Raw genomic sequence first — 24,303 nt, 5'->3', positions numbered from 1 at the left:
TCTATCTATCTATCTATCTATCTATTATCAATCATCTAATACAGCAATACTTTGAATACTGTATCCAGTTTTGATCACTACAATATAAAAAGATGTTGAGATTCTGGAAAGAATACAGAGAAGAGCAACAAAGATGATTGGGGGACCAGAGGCTAAAATATATGAAGAATGATTGAAGGAATTAAGTACAGTATATCTACATGAAAAGAAGGACTAGGGGAGATATGATAACAGCATTCCAGTATTTAAGGTGCTGCCACAAAGAAGAGGGGGTCAACCTCTCTAAAGCACCAGAAGGCAAGACAAGAACCAATGAATTGAAACTAATCAAGGGGACAAGCAATCTAGAACTACGGAGAAATGTCTTAGTGAGAACAATCAATCATGAAATGACTTGCCTTCAGAAGTTGTGGGTGCCTCATCACTGGAGGCTTTTAAGAAGTGACTGGACAGCCATTTGTCTAACATGGGACTATCTACCAAATGTTCCTTCCAACTCTGTTATTCTATGTTATAAGATACAATGGAGTACCTCAAGGTTCTGTCTTGGGCCCAGTGCTCTTCAACATCTTCATAAATGATCTAGATGAAGGGATAGAAGAGAAATTCCATCAAATTTTGGAGGACACTAAGCTGAGGGGGAGGGAATAGCCAACACCAAACCAACCTCTCAAGTGGTCAATGGGATGCCAAACAGCTTTTGAGAAACTTAACTGAATCCCTGCTCAAGCACCCGGACCCAAATGTCCAGTGGTGGGATTCAATTTTTTTTTTACTATCGGTTCTGTGGTTCGGTTCTGGCTTAGTGGGCATGGTGTTGCTTGGTGGGCATGGCTTGGTGGGCATAGCAGGGGAAGGATATTGTAAACTCTCCATTACCTCCCCATCCTGGGGGAAGATTACTGCAATTCCCTCCCACCCCACTAACCTGCTTTCCAGTTCCGTTCTCCTGTGCAGGGCATCAAAAGAAGACCCAGCCGATCAGCTGGGACTTGGGAGGCAGAGAATAAATGGGGGCGGGGCCAGTCAGAGGTGGTATTTGCCGGTTCTCTGAACTAATCAAAATTTCCGCTACCGGTTCCCCAGAACCTGCTGAATACCATCTCTGCAAATGTCCCATTTGTCATTCAAGTTGATGCCAGTAACATGGCAATGGGGGCTGTTCTTCTTCAGAAAATGCGAGAAGAGACTTTACATCCATATGCAAACACCTCTAAAAAGTTGTCCGATGCCAAGCACAGGTGGAAGGTCTGGGAAAAGGAGGCTTACACTGTGCGGTGGGCACTCCTTACGTGGAGACGCTTCCTAGAAGGCTTACAGTAAAGCCCTTTTGAAATGTGGACACACCATAATAATCTAGAAGCCTTAAAGGCGCCCAGGAAATTACCCCCAAAACAAGTATGGTGGGCTCAATATTTCAACCAATTTCAATTTCACTCTGCCCTACATTCTTGGGGGGGTGGGAAGAACCTTTTGGCTGATGCTATCTCCCAACTGCCTCAGTACAATATCTCCAAGGAGAAAGCCCAATTATCCCCTCCAACCAGCTATTGGCCCTGGCCATCACCGGAGCTCAGAGAAAGCCCATCAATGTAGTATTCAGATCAATATTTAGCATTAATAATCAAAATACATTTTGATTTTAATTCTGCCTTTAACACAACTCTTCCACATAGACTAGTGTCTAAACTAATGGACCTTGAACTATCTTTTTCAATCTGCCTTTGGATTATGGATTTCCTGTCTGGCCGCTCTCAGAGGATCAGATTAGGTAATCATACCTCCTCGGCCTTACTGCACTTAACATATTGCAACTGTGCATGGTTTGCTAATTGCACAGTGGCAGATAGGACAGCGCTTCAGAGGGTTAACATCAGAGGTGGGATTTAAATTTTTTTACTACCAGTTCTGTGGTTAATTGGCTTGATGGGCATGGCATGGCTTGGTAGGCGTGGCAGGGGAAGGATACTGCAAAATCCCCATTCCCTCCCCGCTCCTGGGGGAAGTTACTGCAAAACCCCTATTCCATCCCCACCCCGCTAACCTGCTTTCCAGCTACGTTCTCCTGTGCAGGGCAACAAAAGAAGACCCAGCCGATCAGCTGGGACTTGGGAGGCAGAGAATACATGGGGGTGGGGCCAGTCAGGGGTGGGATTTGCCGGTTCTCCGAACTACTCAAAATTTCCACTACCGGTTCTCCAGAACTGGTCAGAACCTGCTGAATACCACCTCTGTTGCAAGAGCTTTATAGCTCCCATCACCTTAAGAAAGTTCAAAACATTCTCAAAGATCCATCTCATCCTGGGCACCCTTTTTTTTGAACTGTTACCATCTGGCAGACAGTACAGAATAATAAAAACAAGGACAAATATGCTTAAAAATAGCTTCTATCTCAGGGCAGTAACTATATTGAATTCTACTGTACAGTGCAATATTAATTTAATGCAATATCAGGTTTTCAATTCAATTGTATAGAATGTGAAGGATGTGTGTTTTAGTTTTAGTTTTATAGTTTTCTTATGTACACTGAAGATGGCATTTAATTTCGTTGTACGTGGTGCAATGACAATAAAGTAAACTACACTATACATTTCAAGAAAGATTTGTTCTTTAGAACTTCCTACTGTGTGAACGACCACAAATATTTAATATGTCACGTGTGATGAAATAAATATTTGACTTTAATGGATGCACATTTCAGTAATAGTCAAAATCTGTGCAATGTTGAGAAAATAAACAAGAGATAATTAATGACAAAATAAAATAAAATCAAGGCCTTATTCTGAAATTAACCTATCAATCTTGAAGTTATATATTTTTTTTTATGGAGGTAATCTTAATGGATAATGAAAAGAAACATTAGGGAGAAAAGGGAAAGGAAGAAACACAGTGGACTAACAATTAAGACCTGGTTTGGAGCATTTATAAAGCAAACTGACCTAATTCACATTTCCTGAACTTCTATGCAAATTCGATCCTAATTATTCCCAAATCCTGCATTTTTCCCCAGATTCTTTTTCGCTGCAGTATTCAGCTCAAAACTGATACCAAAAATTATTACATTGGGGAACTCTGCACAGAATAATTTATTCATTCAGGAAAGATGCACATGAAAATGCATATTACCTAGAAACCATTACTTCAAAATGCATGTTTTGGTAAAATGCATGTTTTGGTCAATTAAGAGACGCGGTGGCTCAGTGGCTAAGATGCTGAGCTTGTCGATCAGAAAGATCGGCAGTTTGGCGGATCAAAGCCCTAGCACCACGTAATGGAGTGAGCTCCCGTTACTTGTCCCAACTTCTGCCAACCTAGCAGTTCGAAAGCATGTAAAAATGCAAGTAGAAAAATAGGGACCACTTTGGTGGGAAGGTAAACTGTTCTGTGCGCCTTCAGCATTTAGTCATGCTGGCCACATGACCATGGAGACATCTTTGGACAGTGCTAGCTCTTCAGCTTTATAACGGCAATAAGCACTGCCCCCTAGAGCCGGAAATGACTAGCATATGTGCGAGGGGAACCTTTACCTTTACTTTATATGACAATTTGTATATATTTTTTCTTTGTTTTTTAGGCTGCAGAATGAGGCAGCTATTTGATGGAATGTCTGGAAGTTGAATCATGGCAACTGAAGTTTCCTTCTTTTGGTTTGAAACATTTCCCTGCTTATCTAGGTAGGTTTTTCAATCTGAGCAAATTGGTTAGGGGGACCCCATATATGTCCCCCAGGGTAGTTTCAGTTATCACCTAACTGCACTGAACTGCATTTTGTTGGACAGGAATGAACAAAAACCTTTGAATCTTAAGTCTTTTAAGGTCCAAACATACCTCATTTTGTTCCATTTGCAAACTTAATGAGTATCTCATCTATTCTCTCAGGTAAGTCACTTATTAAAATTTGAAAAAACACTAGTCAGAATGTGAATCAGAACCATGGGTAGGATTCAAATTTTTTAACAACCGGTTCTGTGGGCGTGGCTAGGTGGGCGTGGCTTCTTTGCAGCACTCCCCCCCCATTTTTTTGGCTCCTGGGCCTCAGGGAAGCCTCTGGGGTGTGTGTTTTTGCTTCCAGAAGGCTTCCATGGGGCCCAGGAAGGCAAAAAAATGGAGCTGTGCGCCCTCCCCATGCTCCGTTTTTGGGCCTTCTGGGCCTCAGGGAAGCCTCCTGAGGGGCGTTCTTTCTCCCAGGAAGCTTTCCTGGGGCCCAGGAAGGCAAAAAATGGAGCGCAAGGGGCGCAGCCCCCCCACGTCCTCTCCCATGCCCCCCTGCGCCTCCCCCCACCCCTTTTTGCCTCCTGGGCAAAGCAGTAAGACATCAAGGGGGATCCCATCACAGCTGATAATTGGAACAGCTGATCGTCAGGAGAAAGAAATAACTTAAGGAGTGACTGGGTGGGGGACAATGCAGTCAGCGATGTTGGGCATGCACATGATGTTGCGCATACGTGATAAGGACTGACTGGGTGGGGAGGGGCAAGTGGAGAGGGCTGGGACCAGCCCAGGGCACGATTTGCCAGTTCTCTGAACTGCGCAGAATCATAACAACCGGTTCTATAGAACTGGTCCGAACCGGTAGAATTCTACCCCTGATAGAACCTACTATATGCCTCTCTCCAGGTTGACAGAAAACCAGGGATGGGATTCTCCCGGTTCGGACCGGTTCAGGCGAACCCCTTGACAATCAGCTGGCTCCGAACTGGTTTGCTCTGATGAGCATATGGGCCTGCCCACCCACCCCTGCTTCTTCCTGTGCTTTATGTCTTTTTGTTAGCGCATAGCTGATTTGCGCGGCAGAGCAGTGTCACGTTGCCACCACATGACGTTTTGCTATGTCTTTTTCCTTCACGGAGCTGGGATGGGCGTGGCCTGCACATGACGCATCTGGCCCACGGACTGCCAGTTTGACACCCCTGCTTTAGAGCATCTAGAATTCTTGAACATCTAGAATTTATTTTGTTCAGGTACATGAATAACTGCAATTATTTATTTGGACACCTACAGTGAAGTCACTTATACATTATCCAGTGAATAATTAAAATATGATATTCTTAACATAATTTAGCTTCCACAAGCAGTATCAAATTCTGAAAGATAGCAATAAGCTCCATTTAACATCTCCTTTTAACATCCAAAACAAATCAGTCAAATTTGCCAACTCCTCTTCTTTGAACTTCTGATACACCAGCTAAGACTGTTACATACACACAATGGCCATAACCTTACACTAGTGTAAATCTATTCTTCTCCAAAGTCTGAGCAGAACTTGTCAGTTAAAGAGGAACCACTGTTTTATTGATAGCAGGTCAGATGTCCTTCCTCATCGTATCTGCCATCATTACTGTATTTGAAGAAACTGAAGTTGTGTAACATTTTCTATCCTTCTAGTAATGCAGAATATATTCTTTAAAGTAACTTCCAGTTCTGTTTTTGATAGTGCTTTTCTCTACTTCTTTCTGAATTTGGATTTCCGTTATTACAAACTATGGAGATAGCAAGAAAGATACCGGAATGCTCACAAATACTAATTTAAATCTATTCCACAAAATTAATTCCAAGCATTAAGTAGGTAAAATTATATCTGAGGATAATACAAATTCTCCTCAGAATTGGGAAGCCAATCTTAACTTCCCACTGAAAATCAGTGCACAGAGACAGATACTCAACCAGCTTGGAATGTGGAATTGCCACCCAGCAGGTATATACAGAGAAAATACAAAATAATCTGGCTAATTGAAATAAATGGATACAATTAAAGCCTACAAGGTTTTAAATTTATACTATGTAGGACTATGAGCAGTAGGATAACGAATGCCAAATTTCAATCCTGAAAATTTCTATTGCATTTAAAGGGTTACTCTCACTTAGAGAATATATACTGAGGTGTGTCCATGAAGTCTGACCACAGGATGTGATTTTTTAAAAAGTCCAAATGGTGGCTGCAATGGTGCTATTGAAGCTCGTTTGTAAATGGGTGTCATATGCAACACAGAAGACCTCTGATTATTGTCATCGTGGTCACCATTTGGACTTTTGGACACTCCAGGCAGTGATGGGATTCAAAAATTTTTACTACCGGTTCTGTGGGCGTGGCTTGGTGGGCATGGCAGGGGAAGGATACTGTAAAATCTCCAATCAGAGGTGGTATTTGCCAGTTCTCTCTGAACTACTCAAAATTTCTGCTACTGGTTTTCCAGAACTGGTCAGAACCTGAATACCACCTCTGACTCTACGGCTATGATGGCAAACCTATGGTACGCTTGCCTGAGGTGAAACGCAGAGTCCCCTCTGTGGGCACACGAGCCATCGCCCCAGCTCAGCTGTGCTGCGCACGTGCATGTACCTCCCACTGGCCAGCTGCTCTTTGAGTCTCTGCTGCACATGCGTTTGAGGTGGGACACATGGGGGGGACGCATGTGTGGAGTGGGGCACATGCACGGGGGATATGCACGCATTGCATTTTGGGGATACTCACATGTGCATGTGCTTTGGGCACTCGGTGCCGAAAAGGTTAGCTATCACTGCTCTAGGGTGACTGTGATTTCTTTCTGCTTCCTAATCTGTTGTGACTTCCAATTTATCTAAAAAGCTACTGTAAAATTGTCTTAAGTTTACATTCTGTTTATTTATTCCTCATAACACGCATATTCACACTAGCAAAAGACAGCCCTCACACCACCTTCTCCATAAGTGGAAGCAAAGCTGAGGTGTTTCATGTAGGATTGTTTCGAACAAGCATGGAAACAGCAGAACAAAATTAGAAAAGGCTTTGTGGAAAACCCGTTGGAAATCCCTGATTCAATGGATTGCTTCAAATCGGGTCCCCATTTCGATCCACGAATCTGCTTTGATGTGGTCGTTTTAGCCAAGGTCCATTGAATTAAAGGCATTCCTTAAAAATTTTACACACGATTTCTGATATAACCTTTAGTTATCCGGACTTAGCACTATATATAGATACTGCACTAAAAGAATCAAGGCTGGCTCCAAAGGGGAGAAAAGCTGTGTTCGTCTGAGATTTTCATTATAGTAAAGCTGAATAATTTTATCAGGAGAAAGAATGATGAGTAGTGCATTTAAGCCCCATCTCATGATCACAAGAAATTTTATTTAATCACAATTCCAGCTCCTGAGATTTCTACCAGCTACTTCACAAAGGGTTTTATATCAATTTTATCAGCCATATAATACTGTAAATTGGGTTGTTTTTAAATGGAAATTGGTCATTGAAAAAGGGTCAAAATTCTTCATTCCGTAGAACATTCTGTACTTTCTTCTTTGGGGCACTGTGTGGGCTATATAAATTGCCTGAATTTTTCCATTTGTTTCATGTGTTTTTTAAGAGCAACATACATCTTACAAACTGTTTTATTACACCACAGATCTTTCTAAAGAAGAACCTGCTGCTTTACAGGTATTAAATATTATTTTTAATTGGGAAGCTGGGCTTAGTACAAAATTCCCCTTTTGAACAAAAGGATTAATGAGATTTCTTCATTAGCAGATGCTAATTTTAAGAAAGGAAATGTTATTCCTCTCAGTCTAGAAAAAATGACTACATAATTTTTTTAAAGAAGCAAGCTAGATAATTTTAGGGTACCCAGTGCAGAAAAGAAAGGGAGTGACATTATCGATATGAAATAATATCTGAGACATACCTGTCATGCAACAGATAGCTTCTTATAAAGATCCAGAAGATAGCATCAGACAAGTGAGGGTAAATTTTAACCAACCTCCTACAGATCACAGATCTAGCTTACTGCATTTCATGAGTTTGTGGTTCAATTCTACACTCCTTTTCAGGGATGGACTGCTACAGGTTCGGCCTGGTTCGGGCGAATCCGTAGCTAAACCTGTAGTGAATTTTATGGCCAGTTTGGTGAACTGGCAAATCTCACCCTGGCTGGCTCTGTCCTTCCCAACCTGCCCCTCCCAGGAGTCCCCACGCAGCCTGTTTTGGATCCCAGGTAAGTACAGGGCTCACACAGAACTCAGGAAGGGTGAAAAATGGGCTTCCTGGAGCCTCCGGAAGGCGGAAACGAGCCTGTTTTTGGCCTCCAGAGGGCCTCCGGAGCCTGGGGAGGCCGTTTTCATCCTCCCGGAAGCTTGAGGAAAGCCTCCAGAGCCCGGGAAGGGTGAAAACGCCCCCCCCCCCATGGTGCAGGAGGCCAACTAGGCCATGCTCACCATGGCCACATCCACCCAGTAACCAGGCAGAGAACCAGTTGCTAAAATTTTTGACGCCCTCCCCTGCTCCTTTTCCTTCTGAATTTATGAACATTTGGGTCTTTTTAGACCACTCTCAGCAATTGAGAGAGGCCTTTCAGAGTGTATTAGCATGAAGAAACAGCTCTCTTCAAATTATTAAAGCAGCCGTATCCTTTTTCAAGAGTTGGACAACTGTTTTTTATTTATATATTTGTAAAATCGATTAGCTGCCCATCTAACCTCACAATAACTATGGGCAGCTTACAATAGTAAGTAATTTAATTAAATTTAGAATGTAGTCCTGCTTATCATCATGTGCAGATTCAGACAACTCTTTCACTGGGTCTCTCTGAAACAAACCAGCAGTGCATGGATGGATATACAGAGCTAGCCAAGGAGAACATTTGATTTGCAAAGGATATGGCTGGAATGGACATATTTTGTTTCAATGAATGTGCTTTGCAAAGTCCCTCTATCAAAGGCTTTGCACAACCTTGGAACCTATCAACAGCCAAAATTATTAGCCAAAATATGTAAATAGTATCAGCATCTTTTTCACGATCACTAATGACACCTACAAAGTAGAACAGCTCTTGAGGATAGTGGGAGAGAATGTAAATCTCTGACACAAATTTCTCCACTCAGTTATAGCAATGGAAGGATATAGTAGCTTTATCATGCCTTGGCCTCCATGGCTAATAACCATTCTAGGCATGGAGCTGCATCAAGGAATGATTGCAGGCAAAAAAGTTTAACCCGTCTCCCTTCCATTGAATTTAGCAAAAGAAGACATTGTAATATCGGAAGATGAATTTCACACATAGCAAATATCTCATCTACTTTTGCACAGGGGCATGATTAATAGCATCCCATGCTTATGCCATAATAAATCTCTTTTTGTTTACCATAATATGGCTTAATGTGCCATTGACTTCCATATAACTGAAATTCCACATAAGCTGAATTCCTCATAAGCTCTTGGAATCAAACATTTTTAAAAGTGAGAAATGCAATCTGATTCAAGGAAGTATTGTATGTAGTGTTGCATCTCATTACTCAGTGCATCACTTTCAGATTATATGTTAACTTTGGTCTAAATCAACAACTCTAGAGTTTCTACCTGGAATTGACTACGGTTTAAATATGGGACTTTTAGTGAAGTTGGCATTACATTCTACCTGTGAACTTTAGTTAATTTCTTTTTCCTGCAGTGAACTAATGAAATGGCAATCAATTAAGCACTCCTTTTAATTTATTAGTTAGTGATTTTAACTACTTTTAATTGATTAGCCTTTCTGTTTGGGGACAGAACAATTTCTCTGAAGCATACTTTGAGATGAAACACAAATTACATAACAGGACATTATCACTTCAAATGAAACACATTTGTGTATGTAAAAGAAGAAAAAACAACTTTTGAAAAATGGACTTGCCATTTGCAATTAACAGTGTCTATCTGTGTCTTTGCTTGATTCACCAGGGGCACCTTTTCAGTTAATTAAAAGTGTTTAAATCCATTACTTTACCAATCAATATATAACAGTCTACAGTGTGGCAAATGCCATTGCTGTTGTATAACCATTAAAATACAAACAGGAAATGTCTTTGCTGATCAACACAATCAAGGTTTTAAATACTTACCATGGAGAACCATATATCCTGAAGCCTCTAACTGTTACTTCTGAATCCTGCAGGTATATGCAGTTCGTTAAGAGAGACTGCACATTTTCATAACTTTCTGGCTTCAGTTTGGATACTGAGGGAAAATAATAAAAGTCCTGCTTGATTAAGTCTGCCATGAATTCTTGATCGAATGTCAGCTCATGATTACCTGCTATCACAATCTTGTATTCATATGGTAGGCTACCTAAAAAGGAGAAAAATAGGCATTTGTTCAGTGTTACGTTTGTGGGATTTTTTTTATTCTAAATGACATAAAACCATGCCAATCTTTCCAATGTGTTGTGTGATAGGATAACAATTTCCAGAATAGGCACTTTATCCAGCCAGGAAATTCTAGGAACTGTAACTTAAATTCATTTATTCTAAATTGTGCTGAAGATGTATCTGGACACTCCAAAGAAAGACTAAAGATGAAATATACTATACTTAGAATTAGGACTGCACTGGTGAAGTTAGGCAACTGTTTTGCATTTATATCTTGCTTTTCCTCTCGAAAACTCACAGTGAAGTATGTTCGAATCCCCCTTTAGTTTATCCCTGAGCATGAGTGGCCCAAAATAGCTTGAGGGCTGAGTCAGAAAAAAACCCCGGTCTTCCTCATCTAAACTTCACCACTACTTTAATTTGAGCTCTCATACAATGAGCCAAGCTAAAGTCATTGGGATAACTGTATATTTTTAAATACATGATCAACCTACTTCACCTGCATATTGGCACCACTCTTATTCAAATTCTGTATCAACATGATGGGCCATCCCCTTCGACATAAACATTCACTTTCCAACACTTGTTGGAAGTCACATCTCTATTCTACTCAATGCAGAGGTTGGAGCAATACTTTCAAGAAATTATTGGAAGTATTACTTTCAAGTATTACTGTCAGGGGTGGGATTCTACCAGTTCGCACCTATTCGCTAGAACCAGTTGTTAACATTCTAAGCAGTTCGGAGAACCGGTTGTTAGAAGAAATTACTGGTCTAATCCTGTAAGGAAGGCAGGAAGGAAACATTCTGGTGTTGCTTACAGAAACTGCCTCTCCGTTAACCCTTATTACATTCTTGGCAGGACTAGACTTCCTGTCTCAGGAACTTCTCTGGAGTTTTTTTCCCCTCCTTTGCTGGTACTTTGCTTGTGTAGAGTGACCATTCAAAGTTACAATGGCACTGAAAAAAGTGACTTATGACCATTTTTCACACTTACAACTGTTGCAGCATCCCCACAGTCACGAGAGGCCAGGTGAGGAGATGCGTGCCTCAATGTGAATGATATTGAGTTAGCCACGCCCACCAACTAAGCCACGCCCACAGAACTGGCTGTTAAAAAATTTGAATCCCCACCCCTGATTACTGGTCTTAAAAGAACACTGGGAGAACTAAGATTGTACTGCAAAGAAGACCAGCTAGAATTCCAGACAACTAAAACCATGGCATTTGCTAAAAGGCCCAAGAGCTACCCCCTATAGCATAAATGGCCCCATGAGTGAGCAGAGCTTCTGTTTCAAATTTATGGGAATAGTCCTTCATTCTGCCAGCAGTAGGTAACTCCATGGGGACAACACTGCTGAAAATGCAAAGAGGAGAACTTGTCTATCATCTTTAAATTCTTCAAAACAACGTACGAGCACTACAAACATGCAGCATTCAAATTATTTGAAGACAAGCCAATAGTACAATTTCCTTATGATGTTCATCTGGGCCTCTTCCCCAATTTTGCACAATTAGAACTTGTTCAATCCAAATTTTAAGATTGGCCCTTCAAGCCTCAAAATATAATGATACCCTGAGCACTGGACACAGGCTTCATGAAAGTGGAAGCTAGAGTGTGGATGAGCTGCAGTGGCGCAGTGGTTAGAATGCAGTACTGCAGACTACTTCTGCTGACTGCCGGCTGACTGCAATTTGGCAATTCGAATCTCACCAGGCTCAAGATTTAGTCAGCCTTCCATCCTTCCGAGGTGAGTAAAATTATGTCCCAGATTGTTGGGGGCAATATGTTGACTCTATAAACCGCTTAGAGAGGTCTATAAAGCACCATGAAGTGGTATATAAGTCTAAATGCTATTGCTATCATACTCAACTACGAATTCAAACTATCTCTTTTCCCCCCTAGCATCTCCCAACTATGATGAAAGATTTTCAGTCTACATACAAGAAGGCCCTGGCAACTAAAACCTAACCTTGGACTTCTCTCCAAGTCTCCTACTTGGCATGGGATATGATCAGGTCAAAGCACTTATTAAAAATGTGTAGCAGACACAGAGTGCCAACTGGATCTAGCCAGATTCCCAACCTTTACTGCCAGAGAATCAAACAGGTATTCTCATAGATACCCTAGGGTGAACTTAACTAATTTTGAAGTAGCCTAACCATCAGCAGACCTTAACTCTGACACACTCTCATGCCCTTCCCTCATCTGAGAGCCAATGCCTTTGTGATTTTAGAAATAACAGAACAGGTACTCCTCTGGTGACTGTATTGCACAGACTTTTGAAATAGCCTCATCTCACAATTACTGCATAAATACCCAGGGCACGCAGGATAATTATATCATAAATTTAAATATTTAAATGAATTAAAGATGTTTTGCAGCAAATGATTTCTTTGTTGCAAATCATCATGTTCCTTTTCAGATACATTGAAATTACTTGAGTACTTTTTACATTTCAACATCCCACAGTTTTTCACATATCTATCTAGGATACAGGTTTTGAGCTGCTATTCTTAAATCTCTGACAGATGTAAAGAAGTGTGCTAAATTTATGTTCACGACTTTATTCCCATTGTTATTTCTAAATATTTTTCAGCCATCTAAGATAACCATCCATCAAACATAACTACTTCAAGCTAGCTGGTGTTATTGCTTCAGTGACTGTGTTTATGTGGGTTATTTGAATAAATTCCTCTAAACATACAGCTACTGTACATTTATTATAGTGGCAGCTGCAATCAATATGGTGGTTACAGATATGTCAGGCTTATCAATTAACAACTTCAGTTCTGATGTCTTTGCAAAATAGTTTTCTTAGTCTTTCCCACAGCCATTAATAACTTGGAAAGTTTCCTTTCAAAATGGAGAATCATGGGATTAATTCCCCTTACCAAAATATTTAGCCACAATTTTTCAAATAGGCAAATTTGTATGGTTAATAGTCTTTCTGCAGTTTATTTTGTCATGATTTTTATTTTTATAAATGTTGTACATTATGTTTTGTTTTTTCTTCCTTTGCATATGTTTTACACATAACACTTTTCTCATTCTGGCTGAATAGAAAAGGTGAGTATGAATAAAATATTATTACTTCATTCCTAATTATAATTTGAGTTAAGACAAGACAGTTTCCTGTACTTCTGAGGGCTCATCTACAGATGCTGCTTGGTCAGGGTTGAGTACAGTCCAGTAATGGTTTCTAGAAGACAATAATACACAACATTGTCTTCAAATAATTCCTGTCCTTGAAGAAGACATTCTGTTCTATGTCAAAAAATACTTCTGCAGGCATAAGCAGCATGAAAGGATTCTTTCCCACAGTGGATTGACTTTTTTTTTACAAGTTTGGAGGAAAAGTGTCCCCCATCCCTTTCCTTTTATTTACATGAAATAGACAAGAGTCCATCCAATTTCTCTTTCTATTCCAACTAATAGGAAGGTTAAATGGTGGTATCTTCTTTCATATTTAAATGTCTACAAGTTGAGTGGTGCAATGGCCTAGAGGTGAAGCTCTCGCCTCACAAACAAACAAACAAACAAAACTCCTCATTGGCAACAGGAAGGGCATCCGGCCATTAAAACACTCTGCTAGTTCCATTCAGTTGCCCAGACTCCACCCCGCAAGGGATTATGGGATCATTAAATGTCTACAAGTTCCAAACTGAAAGTGTCCAACACACTGAATGGGAGGAAGAGAGTCACTCAAAAATCTATCAATGAAAAGCACCATCTCAAAGACCTAACTCATGGAAATGAAAGCTATTGGTGCTTGCTTTCCTAGCATAGGTGGGAAGGGCAAAGAAGCAGATGAATTCACCAATCAGGGCCATGGCAATCACCATCAGCATGGAATAATTGGTCGATGCTGAGGAATGGATTGAAATCTAGACCACAATTTATTTCCATCTGGTGCCAGTTGAGGCAAACAGTTTAAAACTGCTGTAAATAGCAACCCTATTGGAAAAGTATGAGGAAAAGTATGAGGAAAAGTATGAAGAAGAGGCTTTCAAGAATATAAATCTTCACTTATCCAGACAATCTCCAAGAATCAGACACGACTGAATGAAACAAAGAAAAATGTGCAAAACTTTACTCAAATGTAATTCCATTGTGCTCATTGAGATCTACTCTTGGATATGAAGACAGACGTTCGGCCTTAATGTTAATGTTTTAATTTTGACTAATTCTATCCTGATTCCAGTTATCTTCATTAAATTTGGTAGCATTAAATCTGGGCATGACTGAGTCATTTTTCGGGGGACTTATTCTAAATGTGGCTAGTGTAACTCTATCCTGATACTGATATACTGATGGGAAACTATAAGAATCCATTGTACTGTATGTAAAATGCTTAAAATCCATGTTAGTATTTTACAGTACTCTTGATAGAAGCTATGGCCACATTTTCTTTCTTTTTTAAAATAAATATATTTATAATAAATATATTTAGCATGTTTTATCAATAGGAATAAAATACAGAACAGAAAAAACATCCATTCAACAGAAACAACAACAAAATGTGTACATAAAAGGAAAAAAAGGAAAAAAAATCACCCAAACATGTAACATTAAACATATATTTTTTAAAAATCCATCCTTGCTGGATGCTCAAAAGAAAAGAAAAAACCCTGATAAATTTTCCTCCCCTTACATAACAGTTTTGTAAATAGTTATAAACTTTCTCATCCTTATTTAGCAAGAAAAATATATAAACAAATATTTCAGATTAGGAGGTCTCTATCTAATAATCGAATTGGCCCAACATCTAATATATGTTAAAAAAAAATTCTTTGTTTAAAGCAGTCAAGATGCTATGGTCGAATTTTCTGAGGACGCAAATGCAGGGATGAAATTTATGGAGGCCCCTATTTCTAATGTCTTCTGTGCTTTTTTTTCCTTCACTCATTTTCCAGGGCAGACTCAGCCTGATATCAAGTCATCTTCAGGATGTAAATAAATGGCTGGCATGAATCACTTCCCCTTGTTTTGCTTTGAGGAACAGTGAAACTTTCATCAAAAACTTAAAAGCTTAAGTAATTTTTTAAATTTTATATTTAGAGAATAAAAACAGTATTTGTTTTTCTTTTTACAGACAAAGTTAATCCAAGGATAAAACTTCTTTTATGTTGGTGGATTGAAATGAGAGTTGCGAGATGAAGCAGTACTGTAAATAATTATCAATACAGGCAGTTCTTGACTTATGAGCACAGCTGGGACCAAAATTTCTGTTGTAAGCAAGGTGGTTGTTAAGTAAATCATGCCCAGTTTTATTACTTTTTTTTTGCTACAGTTGTAAAGTGAATCACTGCAGTTGTTCATGAATCATAAGGTCATTAAGCAAATAGCAATAGCACTTAGCAATAGCACATACCGTATACTGCTTCACAGTGCTTTACAGCCCTCTCTAAGCGGTTTACAAAGTCAGCCTATTGCCCCCAACAATCTGAGTCCTCATTTTACCACCCCAGAAGGATGGAAGGCTGAGTCAACCTTGAGCCTGCTTAGATTTGAACTGCCAAATTGTAGGCAGGCAGCCGGCAGGCAGCAGAAGTAGCCTGCAGTACAGCATTCTAACCACTGCGCCACGACAGCTCTTAATCCTGTTTCCTCCATCGATCTTGCTTGTCGGAAGCTAGCTGGGAAGGTAACAAATGGAGATCAGGTGACCCCAGGACACTCCAACTGTCGTCGTAAATATATGCTGGTTGCCAAGCAACCAATTTTTGATCACATGACTGTGGAGATGCTGTAATGGTTGTAAGTGCAAGGACTAATTGTAAGTAACTTTTTTCAGTGCTGTTGTAACTTTGAACAGTGAATAAATGAACTGTTATAAGTCAAGGACCAACTGTATGGATGAACGGATGTGTGTTTTTTATCTCAAGTATAAAAAGCAGTCAATTCCTTGAACACTGAGTAGCTCAAAATATTTATTATTTTTTTTAAAAACTGGTCTCTTATAATCTGCACAACTTCCACATACAGTATACTTCTAAATCCTTCTAAATATTTAATTAAGTGAGGAAGGTTTAAAAATAAATGCCACATTAACTTCAGTAAGGCATAAACGCAAGCTTCTTAACAGCAGAATTGTTTCACTTTTCACCAAGCATTTTGTTGAACAGATTTTAGTATTCTATGAGCGAAGTGGCAATCATATAAGTGCCCACTTAAAGCTTTCTTTTCATCATTTCAGTCTTTTAGAATACTGCAGTGAGTGATACACTAAAGATAATATCATTGCTGAGATTGCATTTTAAACATCTCATTGACAGTTCTATGTTTAAACAGTTGGCTAGAGTCTGGGAAATTTACATTAACGCTGGAAATGAATACACCTTCTTAAGTTGTCTTTAAATTATTGTATCTGAGCATTACTAACACATAAAAGCAAGCAATTAAATAAAAATGTAAAGCACAAAATGGATTTGCCATGCCCATATATCTATATAAACAGAATAGAAAAGGGTACACACATCTTAGAGAGATAATTGCCTGTGCTAAAAAGGTACTTCTATACCAAAGACAATTTGCCTGAAAGATTTCACTAAAATCTCTAGAATTTCCTTCCAAATGCCTGTGATTAAGACTGCAACTTTCCAAATCTACTGCGGTAAATGAAGAATTTGCTAAGAAAATAGTATCTGCAAATGCACCCATTGTAATTTTGTGGGATGACTGCTTTTTCTAAGTCTGTGTGGGAGCTGATTGATGGAAGGGGGTGTTTTCTGTCACTTAAATTGGGGTTCAGTGTAGCGGCCTGCTTCAAAATCATCCCCACAATCCCCATCAACCTGGCAAATAGAAATGGTTGAATATTATGCAAAAGCTTGGATACAGCTGGACTGCTTACAACTCTCTGAATAATGAGAATAATACCTAATGCAGGGGTGTCAAACTCGATTTCGTTGAGGGCCACATCAAGGTTGTATTTGACCTTGGGGGGGGCTAGATGTGTGTGGCTGGGGATGGTCATGGTCATAGTGGATATGGCCATGGTGGGCGTGGCTATGGTGGGCATTTTGGCGGGCCAGATTTTGACACCCCTGACCTAATCAATAAATTTGGAATTATTTATGGAATGAGACTTCTATTCATTTTCAGGTAAGTTTGCCTCCCATTGCCTGAAATGGAACGGAAACTGCCATCTTTTTCAAACGGGCAAAGCTGGCAATATTTTCTTGTAGTGCTTTCTTGGAGAGATTTTTCCATATTTGGAAACTGGAATGCTTAGTTCAAGTGCAGTTCATGAAAAATAATTTGAAGATAAAGATGCTTGATCTATGAATTATTTAGAAAACTTTTTGAAATATCTTTTTCCACTTCCAAATAAATTCAGACTTAAAATACAAAGTGCCTATAGATTCCATTTGATATTGATTGGCTCCAATTAATTTCCTAAGGTCTTGTATTTGTGATCATGTCATTCAGCTTTTAAGGCAGAGTCCATGGGTGGAATACAAAGGATATAAAGGGATCATTTATCCTGACCTTGTGGTTCAGGCTCTAAATTGCAAATAATCTTCACTGATGTTTGTTGCCTGTAAAGTTTTTTCCTCTTTTCTGCAATATTCTGTCTTTCTATAAGAGAGGAGTTCTATAAGGTGCAGACTTAATTGGTACAATTGAGGTTTTACCTTAGGATTTCACAATTGGAATTATGGTAAGTTTTGCAAGTCAGTATCTACTCCCTCCATTTTGCCTCTAGAATTTCCATTAGGGCCTAAAGAAGGGCAGAAGACTCCAGCAGTTCTTCATCTGATAATTTTCAGGTATGTTTCTCTAGTCTGATATTATAGGAATGATCCTTTAAAGTACAGTTCACCTATGTTTTCCTTTTTATACCACTGCTTCTTCCAGCCTCAATCCTAGAGTCTACCAAATTATCTGAGCTCTGTTATTCCACTTTGGTCCACCTGAGGAATCTTCTAAATGAGGGTAAACTTGTTCGTTGTAAATTGGAAGACCCGTGGGCCGGATTCGGCCTGTGGAGTGCTTAGATCTGGCCCATGGGGATGCCCTGGAAACAGTGAAGGACCAGCCTGCGGTGCCTCTGCCAGCGAAAACAGAGCTTGGGGAAGCCTGCAGAGGGCTGCAGGAGGCCATCATGGCCGAAAATGGAGCCCGGGCAGGCCATCTGCAGCCACCCCGAGCTCAGGTTTTGCTGGCAGAGAGCTGTAGGAGGCCATCGTGGCTGAAAACAGAACCTCGACGAGTGATGTCAAGCTGGCCACACCCAACCTCTCCCCCCCGAGGTCAAACACAATCCTGATGCGGCCCTCAATGAAATTGAGTTTCGCACCCCTGATCTACAAGGTACCTGAAGGAAGGTATCAAGGGATTGAACAAGTGGAACAGTCTTTCATAATTATCTGTTACATGATACTCACCTAACCATTCGTTGAATTTTTTAACTTCGCTAGGAAGTCCCAATTCAGTGAAATCACCAGCATGAATTAGAACATCTCCATATGGCATTTGAATTGGGTCTGTTCTGGAGTGAGTATCAGACACACAAACAAAACGGGTGTACCCTGGAGGTCTGGGAGCATCGTGTGGAACAGGATCTACCCTACGTATAAAGTTTGAGAGACAAATATAGATGCTTTATGTTATATTCATGTGTCGAGTTGATAGCCGCAATAAAAAGTATGTTTTTAGAGTATCTGAAAAACAAGTTAAATACTCAGCTTAGCCACACATATTTAAAATCCAAGAGTTTTCACCAATGCTTAGACAATATAGCTATGGTATAACTATGTTTAAACTTTTCCTAATTAAATACACTTTCTGAGTTAGGTTTTACACCTAATGGAATATATTTGCAGATTGCCTTTAACTATTTTAAATTTAAAAACAGTTTAACCCATTGTGGCTTATGAGCAAAACGAGTTTTTGAGGCAACATTTTGCAATATTTTGTCGTGCTTTTCATTAATACCGCATTGCGCACCAATGAAATCTCAGTACATGTTTAACTTGAAACTTAAAACAAATAGTTTTTGATATATACGTAAGATGTAACTAACTAGGAATTATACATTTTAAGTTACTGTACAGAATAAATTAGAATACTTTTCCTTAGACATTTTCATGTTTCCTTGATAGAACAAAAACTGACAGTTTCATGATTCAGTGTAGAAGTGTGTGTGTGTGTGTGTGTGTGTGTTTGTGTGTGTGTGTGTGTGTGTGTGTGTTGTAAAAGCAAAGATCAGCTTGTAGGGTAGAGGCTGGAGTTTTGAAACCACACCCAGAAACCTCCTGGGACTACATACTTCATACTTCAGCTCCATAATTCTCTACTGTCCTTCTGGCAAATAAAAGAGCAAAATTGACAAACTTTCTCCAGCTACGTCCCAAACCAGCAGGTTAAAGCTGAGGAGTTCAGAACTTTCTTTTTCTTTTGGAGATAAATCAATCTCACAAGAGATAAATAAAATCAAACATTTTTCTTAAAAAAACCAAACTTCATGTAGGATACATGAAAGCTAATTTACAAAAATACAATATTTTCTGAAGACTAAAAAATGGTACAGGTCTGCTAGAATTTGAGAGGTAGGGTACAATCTCTGCTTCCAAATTAAATTTCATCTTCCAAATAAAGAAAAAAATAAATCTTTTGGAAAACAGCCTGAAATTACCTAAAATGTTCTACAAGTACAAATAGCAACAGAGAATAAGGTTTCTAACCAATACACAGCAAAATAAATTAATTCAGATTCCTGGCTAAAACATTTTCCTATTTCTCAATCCTTGAGATTCAGTGGCAAATAAACTTTGATAATGGGGAATAAGAAACGTGGATACAAATCCATGGTTCAGTTTCAATTTCTAGTAGGCAAATAATGTCTTTGTCGGGTTGATTATTACAGTTTGCATGTCTTATTTTATACTGTATACGTGATTTCTGGGGGGAAGGAAAGGAACATTATTTAGTTGAAGTTAATCAGGACTGTCTTCTTGATGAAAGAAAAAAATGCTGTTCATGTTTATTTCTTGGAAAATATTTAATCTTATATTTTAATACTGAATTTAGTTGTTACAGTTTAATATTTTTTCTTTCCCTTCTGTCTCTCAACTTTTAAAATAGTTTTCATTTTGAAGCTATGGTGCGTATTGTTACATCAAAAGTAAATCATCTTCAAGAGCAATTACCTTTAGAGACATTTTCATCTACCAAAAAATAAAAAAATAAAACTTATTTTAATTACATCTAACTATCCTGTTATTCACATTGGGTCTGAATTAAAATAAGCACTTTCACATGAATGCTCACATTACTTCATTAGCTCGGCCATTCTTTTGTTAGCGTGCAGATCTCTGAATCTATAGCCAAATAATAAAACATTTTGTTGTAAAACAGATATCACATTAAAAAACAGAGAAAATTGTTGGCAGAAAAAGACCCAGTGGTCATCCAGTCTGCTCTTTGAGTTCTTGCTTGTTTGTTTTCTTTTTAGTCGATTTCCTTTTAATAATTTTTATTTTTTTAATTTTTGTCAGACGATAGACACGTGTTTTTCCCAAGCATGTTTAAACTCAGTGATTGATGATTGAAGTTGGTTCCAAGCTTTCACTACGCTTTCTGTGAAATAATACTTCCTAACTACTTCTGAACTATCCTCCTGTCAATCTGAGGTCATGCCCCTGGAGTTTTTAATTTTTGCTCAATACTGAATATCCTGCCTTCTAGCGCCTTATTCACACCCCTAATATATTTAAAGGTTTCAGTAATTCCCCCCTTTCCCTTCTGTCCAGTATGGTTACCAAGTAGGGTTAGCAAATGTTGCTGCAATTTTACGTGTACTTCTAACTCCTGTAACTGCCTGTTGCTACTTTATGACATGCATATATGTGTACCCACAGAGCTATCCTTTGCTTTTATTAATAGAAATATTTATTTCACCTAGGAATTATTCTCAAGGGTTATGGAGTGGTGATCGTGACATATCATAATGACACACATTGGTGGGATTCACTAGTAACAAACAATGCAGTGAGCACGCACAGGGCTTTTCAAAATAGCAAGAAAACTAACCTTTTTACTGAAGCCCTGGTGAGTAAAAACAGCTGAGGCATGGCAATCTGTGCTGCCACGCCGATCAGCTGGGCTTCAAACAAAGGAAGCATAGGACAGAATAGAGCAGGGGCAGGGCCAAATGTTTGCCGGAACTACCGGTTTGTGTGAACCTGTCTGTACCGGCTGAATCCCACCTCTGATGACACAGCTATAACCATTCAATAATCCGTGATGTAGCATCAGCTGAATGGTAGGACTTACATTTGTACATGTGGAGGTTGGAAACGTCCCTGGTTAATGTTGTAGAAGGTGAAGGCCTGGGTTGGATTGGAGCTGTACTCATCTACTTCAATTATGAGTCGACTGTGTTGGTGCCTTCTAGCCGTCATGATGTGTGATTGGGCAAATGCCATGCTTGCTCTCTGTAGCAATCCTCCTTTTTCACAAAATCATCTCTCCATATTGGCTGAAAACATTCCCCTGGTTTCTCTCTAGCTTAATCATATAACTTCCCCTCATGGATTCTGAAAATGTAAAAATCAGACGGAAAACAATGATTCTGGATACAAGGGTTTGATCATTCATTTGGGATACATCTTATTTATTTACTGTCACAAATTTATGAGAGGAAGATAAAAGGCTAATAGCTGAAGTATCTCCCAACAAATACCTCCAGTTCAGCAAGTTGATGAATATTATTTAGATATAAGGAACAAAACAAACCTGTCAAAGAAGACATGCTAAAACAGGTTCCAATCAGGGGTGGGATTCTACCAGTTCGTACCTGTTCACTAGAACCGGTTGTTAACATTCTAAGCAGTTCGGAGAACCAGTTGTTAGAAGAAATTACTGGCCTAATCCTGTAAGGAAGGTAGGAAGGAAATATTCTGGTGTTGCCTGCAGAAACTGCCTCTCTGTTAACCCTTATTACATTCTTGGCAGGACTAGATTTCCTGTCTCAGGAATGTCTCTGGAGTTTTTTTTCCCTCCTTTGCTGGTACTTTGCTTGTGTGGAGTGACCATTCAAAGTTACAGTGGCACTGAAAAAAGTGACTTATGACCATTTTTCACACTTACGACTGTTGCGGCATCCCCACAGTCATGAGAGGCCAGGCGAGGAGATGCGTGTCTCGATGTGAGTGATATTGATTGGCCACACCCAGCCAATAACATGACCACCAAGCCATGTCCACCCAGTCACATGACCACCAAGCCATGCCCACCACCTAAGCCATGCCCACAGAACCGGTTGTTAAAAATTTGAATCCCACCCCTGGTTCCAATCCTTAGGAGACTTAATCACAGATCTATAGGGCATTACTCCTAGAAAACGTATGTCAACTTTCAATGTTTTGCAAACACAAATCATTTTATTTTCCTCTACCCTTCATGTATTAGTAAATGTTTACATTATTGTTCCAACTGTTTATATGACTATGTATGAAAAGTTTGTAAGTGTTCTAAAAGATCTGTATTATGTCTTTCTTTCGGTATTTTAATGATCATGATAAATCCATGAATTATCTGAAATGGCTAGAACCATTACAAATGTTAGCCAAATTCAGATAATAAAGTATCACAAGTATACTTCCCTCTCATGATTTTTCCTAAAAATTAATAAATTAATATATTATTCAACATATTATTTCAATCACCCAATGTCACTTAAATGATGCATATCCATATTTCATTTTGTTGAAATGATACTGATTTTTGTAAGTGATTCTATAGCCCACCAATCAGCTCACCGTTATTTTAGCTCTCTAAAAAAACAACACAATTGCACATTCTCCAGCAATCTTTGTCTCTCAGGCAAGCCATCCATTTGTATATTTCACAGATTCTTTTATTACTTTATTTATCAAACTTTAAACCTTGAGAGATTTTCAATGAAATAGTGTAAATTCTGTGAACATATAGGATGATGGTGATTTTATTGCTTTTTAAGAATTTGTCCATAATTCCCAGTTTTGAATGTTTTAAGCTGAATTTTAACTGTATTTCCACATTTGCCAGAATTTCTTAAACAGACTGAGATCCTGGGTGAGGGGACACTCAATTCTTCAGTTATTTATAACAACTTTCATTTGGGATATAAGCTTTTCAGTGGAAAAAAAGTTACTTTTCATATTATTTTCTAGGCTCAGAGTATCTCATTTCTAGGGCAAACCAAATTGTGTGTGCTTAGAAGTACTCTATTTAATGAGACTTACTTGCATGTAAATGCAGATAAGTTACCAACCTAATTTTGTGCATTTTTACGAAAGCTGAGAACTTACAGTGTTTAAACTCTGGAGTCTTTTTGCAGCCCATGTTCATCTTGATGAAACTACAGCTTCTGAAAGACACCAAACCACGGGGTGAGGGTGAGGGGATTGTTTATTTATTAGCAGCAAATAATTTATTAACAACAAGTAGCATACATTTACATTCCTCCTAAATAGAAGTAGCTTGGCACAGGAAACTCACATTTAATTCTCTCAGTTCGTCTGTTTTGAAATAAGGGAATGCTGAAGGCAGAATATATTCATAGTTCAACTGGTTTTTAAAAGATAAGGGAAACATTTGAGTCAAGCTTGGGAGGATAGGAACGATTGATGGGAGGTTTCTATCCTCCCATCTCATCACCATCCAGTCACAATTCATGAAGCTTTTTGGATAAAAAGCAAAATGATCTTTTTCTTCCTCAAAAAACTCAGTTGTATTTTGGAGCAAAAAAAAAGAAAACACCTTTGAGATTGTACCAAGTGCTGGTATTCTAGTTGTTTTCATCTTTTATCCTTACTGTGAGTTCAGGGGTAGGTGACAATATCCTTTTACATGCTACCTTTTTTTAATTATAAGAACGTTTCTTCTTTCTTAAGTTTACAAATAGCTGATCCTCACTTGTTCTCTTATCATTTTTCTTCAGAAGAAGTAAAAAAAAAAATCCTTTGAGCTTTAGCAATCTGGTAATATTTTTTCAAAGTGAGTCCAATACCATAATTTGGCAAATATTAGTTTAATAGAACAAGGCAGGATTTTAAATGCCTTTCCATTTCACCTGATATTGGAGGGAGAAAATTAGGTCAGTTAGCAAATGGATGGACTGAGGTGTTACTGAGTTCCTTTTATTCATTGGGAGACTAGTATATACTAGCAGCCATTTAGCCATTACAATCTTTACAGGAGAAATAATCTCACAGAAGT

General features: G+C 38.9%; 1 protein-coding gene across 4 annotated transcripts in view; it reads right to left on the bottom strand.

The window, feature by feature from the left end:
* Nucleotides 1-24,303, bottom strand: part of MPPED1 (metallophosphoesterase domain containing 1) — an 81,334-nt gene that overhangs the window by 46,306 nt on the left and 10,725 nt on the right. For 2 of the 4 annotated variants that reach the window (XM_087969468.1, XM_087969469.1), the window contains exons 2-5: nucleotides 23,394-23,452; nucleotides 21,376-21,638; nucleotides 18,486-18,667; nucleotides 9,847-10,072 (exon numbers count right to left, since the gene is read on the bottom strand). In XM_087969468.1, coding sequence (XP_087825594.1) covers nucleotides 9,847-10,072; nucleotides 18,486-18,667; nucleotides 21,376-21,527 — 560 coding nt within the window. In that variant the 5' untranslated portion in view covers nucleotides 21,528-21,638; nucleotides 23,394-23,452. The remainder of the gene's footprint in view (nucleotides 1-9,846; nucleotides 10,073-18,485; nucleotides 18,668-21,375; nucleotides 21,639-23,393; nucleotides 23,453-24,303) is intronic. The other 2 variants (XM_087969471.1, XM_087969470.1) reach the window with 2 other exon arrangements.

This window comes from Notechis scutatus, chromosome 6 (genome assembly GCF_049901735.1).
Source record: "Notechis scutatus isolate UNSWTSFEM ecotype Mainland chromosome 6, rNotScu1.2, whole genome shotgun sequence".
Taxonomy (NCBI): Eukaryota; Metazoa; Chordata; class Lepidosauria; order Squamata; family Elapidae; genus Notechis; species Notechis scutatus.
Note: the sequence above shows the minus strand (reverse complement) of the source record. Positions and strands in the feature narration are given on the sequence as shown.